The sequence below is a fragment of the Kogia breviceps genome, chromosome 11, assembly GCF_026419965.1.
Source record: "Kogia breviceps isolate mKogBre1 chromosome 11, mKogBre1 haplotype 1, whole genome shotgun sequence".
Lineage (NCBI taxonomy): Eukaryota > Metazoa > Chordata > Mammalia > Artiodactyla > Physeteridae > Kogia > Kogia breviceps.
Window position 1 is genome coordinate 77,290,505 of NC_081320.1, and position 22,974 is coordinate 77,313,478.

Consider the following 22,974-nt stretch of genomic DNA (forward strand, 5'->3'; position numbering starts at 1 on the left):
GACCATAACCAGATGTGAGTCCACTCCCGCAGCTTACAGACAGAATTCCACACCTGCCCCCTGACTCCCCGCCCCCAGCAGCATGGGGCGGCCGACTTCCTACTTCCTAACCAATGTCACTTCTCCACTTGACAAGTACGGTCCGGTGGAGGAGGAGGGTATTTCCCCACCGACTGCAACTGCAGTTTGGCGTTCCAAGCCTTCCAAAGCAGCATCCCCTCCCCACCCCACCGACCAAGTTCTCTTTCTAACGGAGTCTCTCCTGCTCCCCTAACTGACCTCTTGCTGTCCCCTCCCTCCATTGCACCTATGCCCACGTAATTTCCCATCAAGGGACCACCCTGCTTTCTCTTCATCAATCTTTAATATCGTGAGACCTCTGCAAAAAGTCAAGACCGCAAAGCCTATGGTTGCATTTTCCCCACTGCCTACTCTCCAAATAAACTGCAGGAAAAGTACACAAGCAAATTCTCAGGCTCTCTTTCAGATCCTTTATGAGAGTTACCATAAACTCAATCATAAACAGAGGAGAACAAAATCAGATAAGATGAGGTTGTCAGGGAGCTGGCTGGCCCACTCATGGGCTAAAGGATTCCTCCCACTAATCACCAAGAACGGAATTCAAAAATCATCAAAATTGCAGACTACTGTACATCACTGATCTTTGGAAATGCTACCCAAGAGCTGGAAATATGCATGTAAAATATGCATATCTGTTGTACTTCTTTGGGGGTCAATATAATGTAACATTTTTCCTTATTGGATGCCATCAGTCTAAAATCGTTCCTTTTTTCTGGATTCTTTCAGCACTTTTAACACTTATGTTATTCTATCCCCCTATTTATAAGCTAAAGGTTTAAAAAACTATTTATAATAATTCACATATGTATATGTCCCACCTACATCCTAATAATTACTGCATTCTTGCCAACTGAATGAACACTACACAAATGTATAAACATTTAATAATTACCTAATTTTCATGTTACCAATAAAGAAATATTCAGACAAGGAACAACATTACATAAATAGGACAGAGCTCCAGCAAATGCCAGTGTTTTCTACTGATAAATCTCACAATTCATAGCCTTCTTCTGGTGCCAAAAAAAGACAGATTAAAATTTCTCTAAAATTTTAAAGAAGCAATATCCCAGCATTTGATTATAAATTTCAAGGGTAAGCTCTGCTCCTACTCCAATTTAACTCAAACATGCACATCAAATACTAGTTGAATTAAGAAGTACATCACTCAGTATATATATATATATATATATATATATATATATATATATATATATATATGCACTCTGAGAATACACAATTACATAAACATGTCAGAACCTTTCTTTCCATAGATGGTCCAGGCCATGAACTGACTCCTTGAATTTCATTTAAGCCCCTGATTCCCATCAGTCCTATCTTTTTTTCTCCCTAGATTTAAGTTCTATGAGAACAAGGAGTTTTGTCTGATTTGTTCTCTACTGTTTTCCTAACATTCAGAGTAGTGCCAGTTATACAGTAGGTGCTCAATAAATATTTATTGAATGAATGAATGCTGTATTTCCTTAAACCAAATAATGCATAATAGACATGTTACTGTATTTAAGTCTTAAAAAATCACACATAATCTAGAAGTCATTTTGAAGGTAACAAAAGATGACTTGCAAACAATGAATAAATTACCTTCTCAGGAGGTACAGTTGCCACTAAAATCAAAAAAGAAAGAAGGACATTAGTACAAGTTAAGATAGTCCACTACATAGTATTTCATTTTCTAAAAAGCAACAAAAGTTCAGTATGTCTCCAACAGGATTAAGAATCAAACTAAATCAAATGCAGAATTATGGTCATCTACCATTTTGGAGAATTTTACACGAGTGACAGGGGAAAAGTATTCGTGCTATGTCATTCCTCAATTACAGGAGATCAGGTAGCAGATGTGATGAAGTTCTTTCCAACTCACTTGCTAACTAAAAAAGTTAAAGGAGGCAACACTTCCTGGTACATTGTTTCATGCCTAATCTCAATTTTGTAGAACTTCCCACACTTGGAAAACAAACATATTCATTATACTTATCGCTAACATAATAAATAATGTTTGAAATGCTTTCTGATGTCACCGTTAAAAAAGAACGCCCTACTTCAATAAGAGACCAAAGAAAGGGTGCTGCATTCTTAGTGCATAGGGATCTTTAATGAAGCCCTGTGAGCATTTTCAGGGAGATATGCTAACAAGATCATGAAAAAAATCACAAGCCAGCAAGATCCAATGAGAGATTAGCATCAGTATGTTGAACAAATCACAGATTACACCATCATCGACATTATTATAGGGTGGTGGTGGGAGTGATTATGCCTTTCTATTTTGAAACACTTTTCAAAAATCAGTATGTAGAATTAGTCCTTAAGCCTTAGATCAATAATCACAGGGATTTTTCTCATGAGTCAACGTCTCTATAAACATTAGTATAAAGGTATAACTTGTAAAACCAATCAGGGCACCAGATTGTTACCACTGCTGCAAAGTTCTTGTGGTTAGAAAAAGTCAACTAACCTTCTATCCTGTCTAACCCACCATCAAGAAACTCGAGGCAGAATCTGGACCACAGCCCATTTCCTCCTGCTTGTGCCGAGGTGGAGGAGGTGCAAACATGTGGCCAAGTGCACAGGAGCAAACTGGCCAGCACTGTCAATTCTAGGTGAGCTCCTACCTCGTCTGCCTAACCAAGGAGAAATGCAGCAAGTGAGAGAGGGGAATAAAATAGGCTAGAACACACAGAGGTTCAGAGCCCTGACAAGAGCCCTTTCTTCCTTGCCAAGCTCCCAACGCCTCAATAACCTGGGCACCTTCTCCCCTCCCAAAACCCATAAATGGACACCCTGAATTCTGACCTAAGAATCAAGTGTGAAAGGCCAACAGGAGCTTTATTAAAGCCAATACCTATTCCACACAAAGCTAAGATTTTTGTTCCTCCCATCTGGGGTGAGCACTTTTGTGGTGACAAAGATATTCAAAGTACTGGACACGCTGGTTTCTATGGAGAGACGGAGATAGATTAGCCCTCTTTCCGAACCAGAGAGTCAAAGCCCCTTGTCTCCAGTCTCCCTCTGGAGTAGGTGGCCTTAACCACTCCCTCGGAAAAATGTGCTCCTTGGTCATATCACATACTCTTTGTATGACATCTGCAAGTCAGTTGCTCTAAGTCTTGGTTTCTCAAAATGTATATTAAAAGACTTCACTAGGTGATCTCCAAGATCTTTTTCATTGATCCTGTCTTTCTTCATTTTGCTTCCCCTTATCCCTGACTGCCTGTGAGACTCTATTTCATGGATGCTCAGTTGACGCTTTAACTTTTTTAAGTCTATGAATTCCATTTTTTAAAGTAAAAACATATTTATTAAATGGCCCTGTAGACACAGAAATGAATTCAGGCTACTCCCTGAAAAATGTGAATCACTCTCCAGGAATAAACACCAAGAAAAAGTAGCTCCCAAACACAAGACAATGTCCTGAGATGACCGTGGAATACTGCCACCTGCTAGGTACATACTACTCTGCAGCAGTGGTTCTCAATCAGGGGTAATTCTGCCCTCAGGGGACACTTAGTGATACTTGGACACCTTTTTGGTTGTACCAACTGGGAGGGGGAGGGTGCTACTGGCTTCTAGAGGTTAGAGGCCAAGGATGTTGCTAAACATACTACAATGCACAGAGCAGCCCCTCACATCAAAGAACTATCCACCCCAAATTGCCAATAGTGCCGAGGCTGAAAACCCCTGTTCTAGAGGTTATAAGCAGGGAAACCAAAGCAAAGACCCACAGACAGATGGCTAGGTCCGCGATCCATTTCCACTCTCACCTTCTGGCTCCGCCGCTCCTGGCCCCTGTTCCCGGGAGAAGGTCAGGGCCTCCACTGGCTCTTCCTTGGCTGGGAGAGGTGGAGGATGAGTACTTTTAGCAACAGGTTGAGTGTTCTTTGGCTTGACAAATACAGGTCCTTTACCTACATGGTGATGGATTGGCCTGCGTCTATGAACGCCAGATACCGTATAACCCATTCCACCAGGACAGATTTCCTTAAAAGCAGCTAGATTTGGGATGGGAAAATATTCCTTTTAAAAATCTAAAAGTGCAAACTTATACAGAGGAAAACAGCATGATGAATATCTCTTAATAAATCATCACTAATATAGTTACATTTAAAAACTTCAAAAACAGACGCAAAATGCTTGAATTTCTGTCAAACTTGCATATTTACAGAAAAAACCCAACCCTTTCTTTTACTAAACATTTCTCCATCTGTTAATTCCTTATCCTACCCAATGAGAACGTTTTATATATATATATATATATATAGCATATATAGCATATAGAGAGCACATATTTTAAATATATTAACATATGTCAGCTACAAATTAGGAGATAGCATACATATTTTCTATTTAATATTCTATATCACATCGTGTATTACACACATAAAATATATGTAATACATTAGATTTTTAGGTACAGAACATACTATATATATTATATATATCTCAGGGGGAGGGTAATATCAGCAAAAATCAGACTGTTCCCTCTTGCTTTGGTCTAATTTCACTAGTTATTAACCAGGAACTCAGTAACATCTAAGTTAAATGACTAGCAAGAAGGTTAAAAAAGAAAAAGAAATCACTATTGAGGGAAATGAGGTGCTGAAATCATCCTAATTTGTTTCCAGTTGAAGAAACCAAATGACTCAGCCAGGATGGAGGTTATCAGCTGATATGAGGAGGCTGGTTAAGAAGGATTGAAACAGGGCAAGTGGCTTTGAAGAGAGATCCTCAGGATGGGGAAAAGGAATCCAGTGAAATATACATGCTAAAGAGATGACAGGTAGAAATAAAGGATAAAAAGGATAAAAGGACACGCCAAGTTAGAACGTAGGTATTTTCAAGGAGAGGGATGACAAGTGAGCAAAAGCCTGACCATGACCAACTGGTCGAATTATCCTGAGGGCTAGGGAATATTCTATGCCCTGGAACTGCTATTCCCGCCAGGAAGGTGGTTTTGTATGCTTTAAAAAAAAAGAAAAAAAGGTTGACTGGGGACCTGTGATTTGCTAGCCTCCATCGCATAATCACCAGGAATGAGTCAGGGGGAAAGACAAGAGAGGCAAGGCAGTGTGTGGCCCGAGGAGGAACAATCCACCTAAGCCCTTTGGTGTCAGTGCTGGAGGCAAGTTACCAAATGCAGACACCACGGAGCTCATGGTCAACGTTTTTATTCCTACTTTTAAAACTGAAAGTAAAATAAGTCACTTTTCACGTCCACTGAGCAAGAGATCTCCTCTTGATGTTCTGGATCTAAAATTAGCTCTCGGTAAAAACAAAACTCCCAAGTACTCCTTAAAACATGCTAAAATTTGTTTTTCTACGGATCACACATTAAATGGTAGAACCTCATATTTTTATGTTTAACTATGAAATACAATTTTCATGTGCAAGGATAGATGTTTCTAGCAAAAATGCTTTTCTATCAAATATTTGAAGCATGAATGAACTAAACATTCCTCTTATGAAAATCACCATACATTCAAAAACTGGTTAAGTACCAAAATTTTATCTTTAATATTATTTTCAAACTTACTGACTGCACTTTATGGAAAAGTCTTCCGGTGTTACATTTACCTTCTTGATTTATGCTTCATGTAAGAGTTACAAAAGCTATCAAAATTGAATTTAAAGTGGGTCTGTGAATTATCAAGATCATGAATTTAATTATTACTTTTTAATACTGAGAGGATCAGATCCCACAGGAGGATACTAGGGCCTTCTGGAGATGTGTCAAGTTACCCAGTAAACCAAACTACCATCAACATTATACTGTCTCTGCTTTACCAGTTCTTTCTGATCCTAGCCATCAACAAACGTGGCTCACGATAGTTCAATTTATATTTACAACTTGTCTGCAACAGCGCAAGTTATAGGATTAAGACATTAAATTGCCCTGTGAGAGTTAACACACTTCCCTATGTGGGAAGCACCTTATGGAACAAGAAACTGAGTAGACTTTTTTTATGCCTACCCCATGCCAGTGAAATTGGGGCCACTCCTTTTTTGATAATATTATGCCCAGTATTTGCAGGTATATTTCTTTCTCTTCTCTTTAACTCTACTTGACCCTGCTTGAGAAGTTGGTGATTCCCTGGTATAAGCAAGGCACTTAGATAAATTTATGCTTTCAGGGCATTAGGCCATTATGTACTCAAATGAAGGATAAAGAATCATCACTTCTTAATATTCAGCTCCCACCCAGAAGTTCATGGGAGCTTTGGCAGGATCTGCCCTTGAGTTATTAATCTTCATAGCATAAATTCAATCAGTTATATTCATAGTGAATATAATTTTCTCCATTTTCAACTAGAGGAATCAAGCACAATGTTCTTAACAGGACCTGAGAGGCACCTGTTCAATACATGAGTGAAAGAGTTAACCTGCACCAGGTCTATCTAGTCGCTGTGCAAGCTGTGAGCAATCATCAGGAAAGTGCAAGTCCAACAGGGCCTTCTGGTCTCTCCACACTTTCAAACATCAGACTTAGGGCCCTAGAAGCTACGGATAAAACGCAATGGCTTTTCTTAACATCCGAAAGGAAGTCTAATGTTACACACAAATGGGAAAAGCTCTTTGCATGTAATGTTTTCCACTGATTCAACCTCGTATGTTCATGGTTTGTACAAAGGGGATAAAAACACACCGCATTATTAATAACTAATTTAAAAGTCAGAAACCACAAATAACCCAAGATGCCCAAATCATTCTGTGTGCTTGTGTGTGTGGCCGGGAATGAATGTGAGCGCACAGTGGGGCATGTCTTACCTGTGCCTGGAAGGGGACATTTCTCACAGTGTGGGCCCCAGGCCTTGCCCACACTACAACAGCAGAGCTGCTTGGTGAGATGAACAGACAGGGGGTGCATACACTGCCTTCCGGAACTGACAAGTCGGTAACAGGGCCCTTTCTCCTCAGAGATCACAGGGGTATCCGCTGAAGCAGAGAGATAAGGCCTGACGTCACCCAAGAAAGGACAAACACCAGTTCGACATTTCACATAATAGTAAAATGAACCTAAAAGTTTGGATTAGAAGTCATACTTCAGAATAAATCTGTCTAGATGTAGGGCATTACCCTTCTTGATTTAGGGTCAGTTGACCAAATGAGTTTGAGAGTCAGGACATCAATCGTCCCTGTCTCTGTCTGGTCCCTTCTTCCATTTTAGTAAGTGTTGAAAATCAACTATGTGTGCGTGAGTGAGAACAAATAATTTCAACCGAAATAAACCTGCCCAAATAAACTTAACTATAAAACCTAATTATCAAAATCACTACCTCATTTGCTGTCTTGTATTTAGCCATAAGAGAGGTAGTTCTAGGGCAGAATTTGGTAAACAGCCAGGTATCATGGAAAATCAGGAACTGAACATAGTAGATACTACAAATCAGCTATCACACTCTTCTTGCTTGGAGGACCGTGAGAGCCTTAAGGGCCCTATCCGGTCTCATCCTAGGTTAGTGACCAGCAAATGGGAGGCAGAGAACAGCTTCTGACTGGCAATGCCACACAAGGCCCCCGGTCCAGCCAGACGGCACACCAGAGAAGGAACAGATGACATCCTCAACCCCTCAGGAAACATCGCAAGAGCACATCAGCCCACAGCCATCCAACACCTAAGTTCTCATTCTGATTCTCCTTCTAGAAATTTAGTAGATGAGACTTCATTAATCTAACAGCTACTGGGCACATAGGGCACATATGAGAATAAGAAAGACACATCCCTGTCTTCACAAAGATCATTTTCTAGAGTAAATGTGCATGGAGAATGTTCTACAGAGCCAGTTCCAGGCCAAGTCAACACTGCTGAATAGACCAAGCTTGATGGTCACCTCTCTGTTCATTCCCCATGTCAACAAAAGCTCTTCTCTACTGCATCACTGTCCAAATGAGCTTTTCCCAACTTGCCTTTCCCTTACCCAATTCCTCTAGCACCTGGCACTTCCAAATCACCTTCCTTTCCCGCTCAGAGCTAAATTTTCATTCTCACAAAACGACTGACATCTCCGCTACAAGAAACAACCTGATTCAATGAAAGCATTACAGGCACAGTGAAGAGAGCAAGGGTTTTTAGAGCCGGACAGACCTGGGCTCACATAGTAGGTCTACCACTTGCCAGCAATATAACCTAGGGAAGTCACTTTGACTGGCTGCAATGGTTTATGTGTCAACTTGACTGGGCCACGGAACCTAGATAGCTGGTCAAAGACAGGTCTGAATGTTGACGTGAAGGTATTTTTCACATGAGATTAACATTTAAATTAGTAGATTTTGAGTCAAGCAGATGACTCTCCAGGATGTGGGTGCGCCTTATCCAAGCTGCTGAAGGCCTTAGGAGAAAAAGAGACTGATCTCCCTGGGGGGAAGAAGGAATTTTGCCAGCAGACAGCCTTCAGACTCTGGCTGCAACATTAGCTGTTCCCAGGACCTCCAGGCTGCCAGCCTACCCTGCAGATTGGGGCTTGCCAACCTCTACATTCATGTGAGCCAATTCCTTAAAAATCCCTTCTCATCCACCCACGCTATTGGCTCCATTTCTCTGAAGAGAATGCTAACTAATACACTGGCTGAGCCTCAATAACTCCCTCACTTATAGGTGACAAGCTCAATGTATAGACTCAAAATATCATACGCTGAACGTTTGGTTCAGAGTAGACACAAAATACATGTCAGCCTGCCTTATTAATAAAAGCAGCTATCTCCATCCTCTCAAGGGCAATTGTACACGACTTTGATCAATGCTGTAGTGGTAGAATTTCAACAAAGTGAAAGCAGTTGAACAAAGGATATGGGTGAATTGGAGGGTGGAGCAGAGGAGAACTTCCTAAGGCTTCAAAACTTAGTCCCTCTAATAAGGCCAGGTTTGCCCAAGATGACTAAAAATGTGGTGAAAGGGAGAAGTTTCAGTCTTCTCCTCTCCCTTCTCCTACTCACTTTCTGGAGTCTATGCAAGTCAGCTATGAAAGATTAAAGGTCTCAGAAGAAAAGTAAAAGAAAATTTAAGAGTATGGTTATTACCCCCAAAAGGGTAAGTTTCTGGAATGATTGACCATCACTTATATAGCATATGGGTGTGTGTCTGTCTCTCTATATAAGTTGTATAATCTTAAGAACATATACGTAGTTCTAGGATAATCAGCTCACCAAGGCTTTTGCTCCAAAATCTCTTCTCCAACCAAAGTGTTTGGAATTCACAACACATATTTCCATAGAAACAATGTCAGGTCAACTCACAAGAGCCTATTTTACATGTGGTAGGGATTAATTATAACACTAATCACATTAAGGTTAGTTCTAGATCCCAAGAACAATGGCCGTTTAAAGCAGAGCAGAGAGTCTTCCCAAACCCTGGACATTGGCAGACGGTGACATTGGCCCCTTGCGCTGACTTGTCCACACTCGCTCCCTGGTATCTACCACGCCCTCATATCCAGGGTACTGATACTACCTTAGGCACCATCCCTGTTACACTTTGCTCCTCTATCCAAGGACTCTACTTTAAAGTAACATAACGAGCCTACCGCCCAGATTAACCCCAAACTCCAAATCAGCAATTCAGTTTTTAAGGGATTAGTATGTGTATTTGTGTGTAAGTGAATTATAAGAGATTGCTTGTTCATTAAAGCAAGTCTCTGGTTGAGGCTCCAGGCATAGCGCACACACACACAGAGAAAGCAAAATTTTAGGCATTTTATCATGTGGAGAATAATGACAGAAGTCAAGCAAGCTAATTCCTCCTAAACATCTTCTCCTGAAAGGTCTCTGTTCTATAGGCTTTTGTCCTTGCATCATTTCCTAACCCAGAGAGTCTCCCTAAGTGCTAGGGTACTGGTGGTTTTTTTTTTTCCACGACAGCTTCCAATGCACTTCAAGTGGGGGTCTTTAAGGGAATAAGAATCACTGGCTGACAGAGTCATCAAAACTCAGCTGTTGGTGTGTCAGGGAACATCAGACCATGTTGCAACTAAACATTGTGCTTCACCCCAAGTGCACATCATAATAAGCCATTAACTAATAAAAAATCTGCTCCTTCAAAGATGGAAGAAATCCCAGGAAGGGAAGCCTTTGGAAAGGTCTGGCTTACATACCGAAATTATACTAATGCTCCTATGATTCAAATTTTCTTTGCTCTACAATTCTGTGGATCAAAAAGTGTTAATTTATGCCTCCCTCAGATTTCTAACAGGATGTGCCCTTTAAAATGGCCTCTATTTTAACGCCTAAGTCACCTGTTATTCTTTTATCATTTCAAATGACTTATATGGCAATTCACTTATTTCATTAAACACCTCTCGCATTTTCACATTCAACATGATACATAAACCCAGGAACAATATGCTACCTAGAAAGATGCATGATTGGTGTTTTTACTGTCTGAGTATCTTTAACCACAGATTGAAAGGCTGGTTGTAAAGGCTAATTCATTAGTATACTACATTTATTATTTAAAATATAATAAATGTGATTATATAGTCTATTGCATCATAAGGATTTACACTATACTAAAAAAAAAAAAATCAATATTGCCCAAAGATTGCTAAAGAATTGGTGGAAATGGGAATGGGACAGAGTAATGAGGAGGAATTACAAAGCATGCTGGTAGGTTCATATATGTAGGTACCCTGAAATATGGGTTTTGCAGATAGTATTTTTTGTAGGATGTGTTGCTAAGATTCGGGTGCACAGATTCAGGTACTCTATATAGAGGGAAAAACATTTCAGAGCATAAACCCTACTAGAAATGCCACATCAGTCAGTCAAGAAAACAAATCTTTTGCTCCTGGCGACAGACATGGGACAAATCTTCCAAAGAAATAAACATATAGCTGTATACCCAAGTATAGTATTGAATCTTCACCATATATATCCAATGTTGATGGTGATTGCATAACAAACCACCGTGAGAAGGTAAGATGCTATGGTTCTCACATTTGGGCTCCCCAATAATGTATTAACCAACTTATACTTAATTATAGGGTCGTACAACCAACTCTGATTATACTTTCAAAGCCATGCTGCTCTTACCAATGCAAACATAAATGTAAATATTATTAAGCAGATAGAAATTAACCTGGTACTTGGAACAAGTTGAAAAACAGAGAAGACTTGAGGAGACAGCGTATAAGCTAGCCTCTCCTACTAGTTTGTTTTCACTCCCCCCCTCCCCCAAACACCTCCAATATCCTTATTCACTTCTTGGATGAAATGCCACATTAGAGTTTCATGCCATTAAAGCTTAAAGTCCCAATGGCATGAGTGCTGGGTTGCAGGTGGGGGGAGCAAGTAACACTGTTAGAAGGAGTCTGAGAGATGACTTTCCCAGGGAAGTAAGAGCCCACAGGCACCCTTTTCAGGAAATGGGTTATTAAAAATAAATTCTGCGGGAACCAAAGTTTTAAAAAAACAATGATTCTGAGGCCATTGCAGAGTCAGACCAGCATTTTACAGTGAGACTAAATAGTGGCTCCGCTTAAATAGATGACCTGCTCCTGTCAATTTAGACCAGTTACCTCTTCCTGATTAGAGGCTCAGCTTGTGGAGTGAGACAAATTGAGTTTCAAATTTGGGCTCTACCGCTTACAGGCTGTGTGACTTTTGGAAAGATGCTTAAACTCTCTGTGCCTCAACTTCTTCATTTCTAAAATAGGAAGAACAACACTATAAGCCTCATAGAAATCTTGTAAGTATTATATTTGATAATCCATATAAAGTACTCATCACAGTGCCTGGCACTTAGTAAGTACACAGTAAAGATTACTGCATTATTGTCACGGTTTTGGTTGTTACTGCTTTTATACGGGAGCAAACAGTTGGCAAAGAATTGTCTGTACAACCTCAAGGCCATGATGCTGTGAGACCACTAAGTGAGAAAAACTAGGAGCCGAAGCTAAGACAGCCACAGAGGAGGTGGGAAGAAAGGAAAAGATAGAAAACAGATTATGAAGCTCTAATGACTTTCTTGGAGACCAAAGGAGATGACAGAGTCAGAGGTGACACAGAGGCTCCCAGCCTCATTTCTGGGGAGAACAATGTCACCATGGACAAAACCACCAAGTCAGGAAGGAAAGCCCACTTTTCTCTCTCTGCTAGAGAGATCTAGCAGTCATTTACCCAATCAGCTTTATATTAAAAAAAAAGGATCTAGAACTATGAGATCCAATTTGTTAGCCCCTAGCCACATACTACTACTTCGATAAAATTTAAATGAGATACAATTTAAAATTCAATTCCTTAGTCACACCAGCCACTTGTGACTAGTGTCTATCACATCAGAAATGTTCTGTATCTGCACTGTCTATCATCACAGAAAGTTCTATTGGACAGCATTGATCTGGCCCAAAAGTCAGCAAATTTTCTCTGTGAAAGGCAAGATAAATATTTTAGGCTTTGTGGTCCATTTGGTCTCTGTTTCAACTTCTCAGCTCTGCCACGGCAGCGTGAAAGCAGCCTTAGACAGTATGTAAATGAATGGACATGGCTGTGTTCCAATAAAACTACTTACAAAAACAGACGGTGGGACAGATTTTGCCCACGGGCTATAATTTGCCAATCCCTGATCTAGAACCCTAAAGTTAGAGGCACAAAACCCAATTTTAAACCTCAAATGTCATTTACAAGCTATATGATCTTGAAAAGTTACTTAATCTCTCCTAGCTTCAGTTTCCTATTGTGTAAAATAATTCATATCTCATAAGGACGCTGCAGAAACTAAAAAGAAAGGATGTTCATGAATATGACTGGCTTTTCGAAGGGACGAGTTCGGCATCTCATGATTTCCAGAGTTAGGGCAGAAGTACATCTTCTCTCTAACCCTCTATTTCTGTAAGTGGGCACCAAGTCCATGGGTCAAGAATATTATGAAAGAGCAAATGTGCAGGCTCAAAATTCCTTTACCTGAGCCCTTTGAACCTGTGGACACACCCTCCCCAGCATTCATCCTGGAGCTCTTGAATTTCTGAAGAAAATTAATTGCAGCTTAAAAAGTCAGAAAGCTTTCCTACTCCGACTGCACAGGTTATTATACTTTTCTTGGATTGGCTCTGAGAAATCCTGGAGTTTCACCTTTCCCCACAGAGAGGTAGGAGCAGGTCTGGAGAATGCTACTGCAGCAGCGCCCTGATCCACAGACACAGAGGTCGGAGACAGCAAACGCCAGAACCCTCCTACTTTCTTCTTTCAGCTTGGCTAAGTCAAGGACAGGGCGCGGGCAAGGAGAGAAAGTGAAGTGCTTGCAACCTTTGGCTGCAGTCAAGGAATTCTGAGGGTGTTCACCACAGCGTATTCGAGAACAGGGAGAGCTTCCCATTGCTCCTCAGCCACTGCCAAATGCATTTCTTTCAGTTCATAGAGTCAGCCACACCTTTTATGGCCTGGATATGCCCTAAATTCATGCTGCCTGAGCAAACGTGGTCAAGCTCCTCCATCTGCTTCTACGGTCTATCCAAGGCTGTTTTTATATCTTGCAAGAGCATTTACTCCAAATGATAGATAGCTTTGCTCAGTGCCTTTGTGTGTCTGTGTGCGTGCCTGTGAATGCGTGTGTGCACGTGTGTGACCCCCGGTCTCCTTGTGCTACTTCCCCCACGACTATCAAGGGTACCACCAACTTGCCAGTGCTTTTTCCCCCTACTTTGTAAGTATCACCTTCTCCCCTCATTCTTTCTCAAGACATTCCTTCTCTTCAGACTTCCTTATCAACTTCTTCAAAAATTGGTTCACCAACAAATCAGACCGGATTGAACCAAGTCACAAATCCTGAAAGACTTTACATATCTCTCTGATATTACATGTGGTAAATTCAGGGGAAAGAGAAATAAATCTGCCCACTCAACGCTGGTAAAGAGCCCAGGTTTTAACTTCAAACTCTAAACGGGAACACTTAACTAGCAACAAACGTCTCCTAATACATATCGTTTCAGCTGTTGTAGCTGAACCATAAAATTAAAGTATTTACTTTTCAAATACAAATGGATGGTTGTTTAATAAGTTCAGTATTATCTGGGCAATGACGGAAAATAAATGCTAAGGAAAGTGTGTTTCAAAGATCTCATTGGCAGGTTTCTACAATCTTATTAAAACCTGGATGTCTGTCCTTAGCTCTAGACATCAGATCTAGTCAAATAAAACATTTTGCTACCAGTCCTCTAAGTGTACCTAATCTACAACGTTCAATGTAGTAACTTTAACAAGACTACAAAGCAAATTATTTACGGAAAAACAAATATTCACAACAAATTCTATATTCAAACTCTAAAAATGTTTTATGCTTAAATTATACAACTGTATTTACAATACTCTACTCATGTAACTCCAATCAGCCAGAAGTTATCCCTAAATTATCTGGATATTGTCAACGATGTGATTTTTGGCCTGAAATTTCCAAACCCTTGCATCAGTTTTCAAGTGTATCTTGTATGCAAGCATAATTTTACAGTCTAATTTTACCACCCGCCAAAAAAAGCCCTATAATTAGGTGCCTGCCTGCTTTATGATCAGAACTGTCTGTGAAAGAACACGGAAGAACTTATGTGCAAAATTTCCTAAGCTGTATTTGACAGGTTTCAAAGGAAAATGGTAGTAATTAGTAACAATGTTTCAAAACACTCAACAAACTCGTGTAAAAGTAATGAATGAGATTGCCATTTTTATTTTATTACATTTGTCTTTATTTCACCATGTCTATCCATCAGCTTAGGGCACAGAGTTAGAGATGCACAGTTAAAAGCAAATGATGGTACCTTCATGAAAAATATGTCTTGATGATATGACAAATTTAAAACTGGGGACCAGAAAGATACAACTTAACATAACCAATGCCACATTATAAAAACAGGTAAGTAAAAACAAAAACCTAGCAAGACAAAAATTGATGCAGGATTGCTCTTAACATTATCTGACAGTTTTCTGCCATACATGAGTTTAAAATGTTTAACCTTTAATCGTATGTGACTCTGAAAAATCTGTTGCATTTACCTACTTTGTAATAATGGGCACAAGTACCTTAAAAATCAGGTAGTTTTAAAAAATTCTGGGTCTGAGCCCTTTACATCTAAAATGCATACATCTCTAATTGTCAGGTGATCTGTATTGATTACACTGGATTAGGTTTTGTGGCAAGAGTGTCTTTTTGGAGAAACTACATTTTCTGTACCAATATTAGAACATAAGATTTGATGGAGGATTTTTATCCTTAACAAGTTAAAAAAAAAATCTTAGAGACGGATTTGTAAGGCAAAATAGTTTAACTTCAGGGACACATATCAGTGGTTCTTGAGGACAACAGAATAGAATATTTGAAATTAGAACTGAATAAAAAAATCTGAAACACAGAGCCTTGCTAACTGTTCCCCAGACTCTTCTAACCGAGAAAGTACAGTGAAACCTCATTAAATCAGACAGAAGTGACTCAGAATTTGGACTAATTAAAGACAGAAGCTGGGGCAAAGTTTCACTCCACCTAAATAATGCTTAAAATACTCATGAAGGAAAAATCTGTTTTCATGTCTTAGGTATGCTAATTTTAATTATCTGTTCCTTTGCATAATTCCTGTGTGCTTGTTCTCTACTTTAAGCTGTCATTTCTTCTGAACACAATAAAAATGCATTTTTAAAATAAACATAGATTTTTTTGTAGTTTGTCAGGCTGCCTCCTCCCTCCTGTCATTTTAATGACATTTTCCTGCATATTTACAATATTCAGTTGACCGCTGAGTATTTACCTTCTTATGGATACTTGCCCCTCCCCCCCCCGCCCCCCAAAATAAAAACAGATGCAAAATAGTAATAAAAAGTGATCATTACTTACGAACACAACTTGAAAAGGTAGGATCTGGCCCAAATCCTATTTTGCAGGTACATCTATAGCTGCCCATGGTATTCAAACACTCACCATTAGGGCACACACCCTGCAGTTGGCATTCATTAATATCTGCGGGAAAACGATTCTTTTAGAAAGAGCAGTCAAGTTCTATGGAACAGATTCTGGCTGTAAATTGTACTCCCTGTCTTTATCACTATAATACCTCTCAGTTATAGTAAGTAAGAGATGCGAGCAACTTTTAATGCAGCAGCAGTTTAATCACATCAAACATTTACTGAACATCTACAATTTTGCAAATATTTACTAAGCGCCTACTATGTACCTGGTTCTATGCTAGATACTAGAGACTTACCAGTGAACAAAACTGACCAAAGACGCCAGCCTTCACAGAGCTTATCTTTTAGTGTTAGTGTTTTTTAAGTATTATAGGGCATACAGGCAAGGCGAAGACACTTGCCCTGGAGACACTTATAGTCTAGTTGTGCCTATAACTATGTAAAAATTAAAGAAGTGAACATCGTTAGCACAATCAGAAGAAAAGTCATAAACCTGAAGAAATTAAATTATGAAACTGCCTGTATAGACAAATAAGAGCTATTAAAGGAAGGTGGAGGCAAGGGAGACTGCAGCATGGAGAAGGAGGTAAGACTTCATCAGGTGTTGAATTTGGGGAGAAGCCAGATGGATGGGCAGGAAGGGGTGAATGAGCTTCATGGGTGGACATCACAGCATGAGTGACAGAGACTGGAGAAGGAAAGGGATCAGGAAATCATGAGTCAAACCGTTGGCTGGAAAAGAAGTTTCAGGAAGGTGAATAGTTGGAAAAAGAGCTGGTTAAAGCCAGGCTAGGTTTGGATGCAATTTTACTGAAAACAGGGAAATATATGAAAGGTCTGTGAGCAGGAGGAAGATATAATCAAGGATGGGCTCTAGGGAAACACATCTGGCCAGCACATGGCTTGGTGAGATGAGATTAAAAGTTTGATCACTGAAGGAATAAAGCAAGTATGAGACTGGTGACAAGCCAGGTTAGTGAGGATAACCAGGAAGAGAAGGAATGAAGTTTTGTTTTCTGTTTGTTTTTGAAGGAACAACTGACAGTGAATGGTGTTTGGTGTTTGACTGGCCAACACTGCACTGGAGAAGAGGAGGGTCAAAGATGCCCTTGAGTCTTCTAATCTGAGCAAGGAGGAAAAGACACTATTGGTTTTGTAGAAAGTTCTGTGAAGGAAAAAGGCAGATGAGGAGATAAGTTTTCCACATGAAAGAATGCTCAACATCACTAATCATTAGAGAAATGCAAATCAAAACTACAATGAGGTATCACCTCACACCATTCAGAATGGCCATCATCAAAAAATCTACAAACAGTAAATGCTGGAGAGGGTGTGGAGAAAAAGGAACCCTCTTGCACTGTTGGTGGGAATGTAAATTGATACAGCCACTATGGAGAACAGTATGGAGGTTCCTTAAAAAACTACAAATAGAACTACCATATGACCCAGCAATCCCACTACTGGGCATATACCCTGAGAAAACCATAATTCAAAAAGAGTCATGTACCACAATGGTCATTGCAGCACTATTTACAGCAGCCAGGACATGGAAGAAACCTAAGTGTCCATCGACAGATGAATGGATAAAGATGTGCCACATATATACAATGGAATATTACTCAGCCATAAAAAGAAACGAAACGGAGTTATTTGTAGTGAGGTGGATGGACCTAGAGACTGTCATATAGAGGGAAGTAAGTCAGAAAGAGAAAAACAAATACCATACACTAATACATATATATGGAATATTAAAAAAAAAAGAAAAATGGTTCTGAAGAACTTAGGGGCAGGACAGGAATAAGGACGCAGACGTAGAGAATGGACTTGAGGATATGAGGAGGGGGAAGGGTAAGCTGGGACAAAGTGAGAGAGTGGCATGGACATATATACACTGCCAAATGTAAAATAGATAGCTACTGGGAAGCAGCCGCATAGCGCAGGGAGATCAGCTCGGTGCTTTGTGACCATCTAGAGGGGTGGGATAGGGAGGGTGGGAGGGAGATGCAAGAGGGAGGGGATATGGGGATATATGTATACATACAGCTGATTCACTCTGTTATAAAGCAGAAACTAACACACCATTGTAAAGCAATTATACTCCAATAAAGATGTTAAAAAAAAGAAAAAGAGGTAAGTTTTACACTAGAAGGTCATGCTGGGATACTCAAGTATTGTATAAATATCCAGCCACAGCAGCAGATTCAGGAATAAAGTGAAAGGAAAGCATCGCTGGAAACAGAGCCTCAAGGTCATCTGTGTGTGGTGATGGCTATGGTCTCAACATTTTGTGCCCCCCACCCCAATGCCAGATTCATATGTTGAAATCCTAACCCTCCCCCAAAGGGACGGTATTAGTAGGTGAGGAGGCCCTTACAGGGTGTTTCAGTCATGAGGGAAGAACCCTCCTGAATGGGATTAGTGCCTTATAAAAGCGGCTCCAGAGAGATCCCTAGTCCCTTCCACCATTTGAGGACACAATGGAGACATCTGTAACCGGAAGAGGGCCCTCACCAGAAGGTGACCATGCTGGTGCCTTGATCTGGGACTTACCTGCTTCCAGAACTGTGAGCAATAAATACCTGCTGTTTTTTGGGGTTTTTTTGTTTTGCGGTACACGGGCCTCTTACTGTCGTGGCCTCTCCCGTTGCAGAGCACAGGCTCCGGACGCGCAGGCTCAGCGGCCATGGCTCACGGGCCCAGCCGCTCCGCGGCATGTGGGATCCTCCCGGACCGGGACACGAACCCGTGTCCCCTGCATCGGCAGGCGGACTCTCAACCACTGCGCCACCAGGGAAGCCCCCTGCTGTTTTTAAGCTACTCAGTTGGTGGTATTTTGTTATAGCAGCCCAAATGGACTAAGACAGTGGCCCAAGGGGAATTAAAATGATTTGGAAGAGGAAAAAGGAAAATGTGGCAATTTTTAAAAATAGATTATAGAGTCATTTGCAAAGGTAATTAAAAATAAACAGAATGTGACAAGTTAAAAGTAAAAAAAAAAATAGTAGTCATCTATTTTATTCAGGGTGGCTTATGAAGCTTAACAGTTAACAGATTTGGCTTTTAGTGTTCCCATTTGAAATTATATTTACTTCTTTCAATCATTAATTCTAATAAAACTTCTATTAAGGATCCTAACAGGTTAATTTTCTACATTAAACTGCACGCCATGGTAGCAAAACATTATTAGCAGAATCGTCACATAAAAAGGCAAATGCAGCCTGCAATAAATCACTATTTGCTTATATTTCATATTCTACGTAGCCAATGATATCTACATGCACATATTTTACCCGACACATGACAATATGACATTTTCAACGACATTCAAATGACAACCCGTGTTTGTTGTGTAAATTCTACAGCATTCCAGCTTGCATGCAGCTGGAAACTGGTATAGATAGATGACACCTGGACCAGCACGTGGTCCAGCACCTGCCCATCTTACTCTTGATCAGTGTGTGTCGTATTACAATGCACATTTATGCACAGCATGTAATTGAAAATAGCCGCCTAGAACTCATTCTCTTTGAGAGAACCACCATGAAGGACCAGGAAGAGGGCCAAATCCAGCTGGGGCTTACATGGTACAAGCGAAGCCCCTATTGTATGTCCCCAGTTAAACCCCCAAATTGGGTAACCAGCCAGTTGTGGTAAAAAAGGCTGGACCACTGTTTCCCCTCACGTTCCCACTAGGGTGTGATCATCAGCCTTCCTCTTTCTCTGAGGGGCTTTTACTCCTGTTCATTGACTGCACCATTACACCTTCCATGTTTACCTCTCGGGACCCAGAATTTTCCCTTATCTGGAAGTTTCTATGACAGTAGCATCCCAGTCTCCCTGCTGGCTAACCTCCCTGCAGGTTAAGGTAGTGTTTGTCCCCCACAAAGCACAGATACCTGATACACAACCACTGCCTTACGCTCTCTTCCAATGTCCCCTCTTTGACTCTCAACATTGCCCACCCACTTCGACCATGATGCCATGGGAATGGAGGACAGAAATTAAGGCTTAAAAAAACCCCACTATGGCTACAGACAGGAAGAAGTAGAGCGAAGAAGAGGAATCATATAAAACTTTTCCCTTTCCTTTTCCTACCATCTCTATTCTAATCAGCTTGTGCCATTAGCAATAACACTTCCCCTAATTTTGGCTCCAGAAACCCAGAAGCATGGACACTCTCTCACAGCTTCCAAAAAACTCCCATTTCCCTCAACCACCTCAATTTATTTTTATCATATTCTAGAGAATACCATAAATTAGAGATTAATTAAATTTCCAAGATTTTTTCCTTTTTTTTTTTCTTTCTTTTGGTATGCGGGCCTCTCACTGTTGTGGCCTCTCCCGTTGCGGAGCACAGGCTCCGGATGCGCAGGCTCAGCGGCCATGGCTCACGGGCCCAGCCGCTCTGAGGCATGTGGGATCTTCCCGGACCGGGGTACGAACCCGTGTCCCCTGTGTCGGCAAGCAGATTCTCAACCACTGCACCACCAGGGAAGCCCAGATTTTTTCTTTTTAAAGTTACATCCAGCTAAGTATATCAATCTTAAGTGTACAACTATATGAGGTTTTTGCATATACATACATGTATGCATACAAGTAGATATGTGTGTACACATGTGTACGCACATACTGTATAACCACCACCCAGATCATGACTTAGAACATTCCCAGTGCCTCAGAAGGCACTTCATGTCCCTTCCCAGTCAACCTCTTTGCCCCCACAGATAACTACTATCCTGATTCCCATCATTGTTGATTAGTCTTAGCTGTTTTTAAACTTCATATAAAGGGAATCATAATGTATATATTCTTTTGTCTGACTTTGTTATGCCTAAGAGATTCATCAATGTTGTTGCATACAGTTCATCTTTCACTGCTCTGTTACATTTTATTGTGTGAGTACAAAGTTAAGTTATCTGTTCTACTGTTGAGAGACATTTGTGGGGTTATTTCCAACCATGCACCTGTGAACATTCTTATACGTATGTCTTTTGGTAGGCCTGGGCACTCATGGCTCTTGGGTATTTATCTAGGAGTAAAATTTCTGGGTCACTAAATAAGGCTCATGTTTACATCAATAAATATTGTCGGGCTTCCCTGGTGGCGCAGTGGTTGAGAGTCCGCCTGCCGATGCAGGGGACACGGGTTCGTGCCCTGGTCCGAGAAGATCCCACATGCCGCGTAGCAGCTGGGCCTGTGAGCCATGGCTGCTGAGCTAGAGCATCCGGAGCCTGTGCTCCGCAACGGGAGAGGCCACAACAGTGAGAGGCCCGCGTACCTCAATCAATCAATCAATCAATCAATCAATCAATATTGTCAAGCAGTTGTCCAAAGTGGTCATGTCAATTTCCATTTCCAGTACCAACTGCTCCACATCCTCATCAAATTACTGTCGGTCTTTTTCATTTTAGTCATCGAGTGGGAGTGTAGTGTTATCTCATTGTGGTTTTGACCTGCATTTCCTTTTCGTATATTTAGTAGCCATTTAGATCTAAAAGCAATCTCTCCTACAATGTAAATACCTATAGGGATGTTGTAGGTCAATAAGATTGCTTCCCTCTTAGTTGATTCTCAAAGTGGGGAATGCTTAGCTATGGGACACTTTGTTCCAAGGACTGGGGAACACTCACTGGGTGGACACTAGGGGACGAAACAAAGTGTGGTTAGTCCCCCTTGACAAAGAAAATTGTCAATAATGCCCTCACTGAAAAACTCACACACAGGGGATGAAAATATGAGTTTATAAGTACAGAAAGGACCATCTTGAAGTAAAGTTGTCTGAGGAATGACGGAGTGGAGGTGAGTGCTTGCTCCATGAGGGGACTTGAAAGGCTGCATTCACTCAACTCAGCCTCTATACTGTCTACATCTGGATGGTCTCCTGCTGTCTCTGAGACTGTGCTTTGGCCTGAGCAAGAAGCAAAACAGACTAGGTTGCCCAGATTGCTGAGTTTGGGGCTGTGTGTGGTTTGTGATCTGCAAGACTAGAGTCCTAGCATCACCATGTCTGACCGGGGCTCTAAGGTAATTCATCAGACTTAACTGTGACCTGCAGACCTGTCCCTGGAGACTGGGCACCCTACACACTTCTTTTTAAGCAAGGCAGTTCCTTTACATCTGCTTCACAAACAGAACTTCTAAGATGGCATTTGTAAAGAAAATTTGAAAATCACTGACATTATTTCTGTGAAAAATCATATTCCAAATTTCAACAACTCACTCACAAATAAAACTTTAAAAAGATTCCATTCATAAATTGTTCAGTCCTAATATGCCAAATTTGAAATCTAAAAATTGGATAGGAATTCTCTTATTTTTTCCCACTTCATTCTTCCATCCCCTGCTTCATTCCTGAGAGGATTGTGGGTAGCTAGATAGTTTATATCCTTTGTGTTTAAAGAAAAAGGCAAAAAACTTATGCCCCGTGTTTTTAAATTTAGAACCCCAGAAATTAATATGAAACATGAGCAATTATCTAAATGACTTTCTGAGGTAGTCAGGTTCTTTAAGACCTTTATAAATAAACTGAAGGAAATTAAAGATTCACAAATGCATTAAGAACAAAACACGGGTTGACTGAAAGTGTGCTCTCTGGATATGAGAAGTTTAAGGATTAAGCTAGGAGGAGGCGTTATCAGGCCAAAGTTTAACAATTATATGAAACATGATCGGCTAATTATGAATTATAATTCTATTTAGGCTTCAATTCCTCAGGCTATTTTCTTATTTAAAATTAAATAAAACTTCTAACTTGATTATAATTTTTTATACATTACTTATATTTGACAAAAATAATTGTCTTTCAGGAATCTCATATTTTACAGGATCAGCCAATCTCCTTTAACGTGTTCTGATTAAACTGAAAGTATTGTAGTACTTAGTTTAAAAAAACAAACTGGGCTTCCCTGGTGGCACGGTGGTTGAGAATCTGCCTGCTAATGCAGGGGACACGGGTTCGAGCCCTGGTCTAGGAGGATCCCACGTGCCGCGGAGCAACTAGGCCCG

At 40.6% G+C, this 22,974-nt stretch overlaps 1 protein-coding gene across 17 annotated transcripts in view; it reads right to left on the reverse strand.

The window, feature by feature from the left end:
- LTBP1 (latent transforming growth factor beta binding protein 1) overlaps positions 1-22,974 on the reverse strand; it is a 432,121-nt gene that overhangs the window by 145,138 nt on the left and 264,009 nt on the right. For 9 of the 17 annotated variants that reach the window (XM_067007825.1, XM_067007830.1, XM_067007827.1 and 6 more), the window contains 4 exons: positions 15,899-16,021; positions 6,862-7,029; positions 3,861-4,088; positions 1,684-1,706 (listed from right to left, as the gene is read on the reverse strand). In XM_067007825.1, coding sequence (XP_066863926.1) covers positions 1,684-1,706; positions 3,861-4,088; positions 6,862-7,029; positions 15,899-16,021 — 542 coding nt within the window. The remainder of the gene's footprint in view (positions 1-1,683; positions 1,707-3,860; positions 4,089-6,861; positions 7,030-15,898; positions 16,022-22,974) is intronic. The other 8 variants (XM_067007826.1, XM_067007829.1, XM_067007831.1 and 5 more) reach the window with 1 other exon arrangement.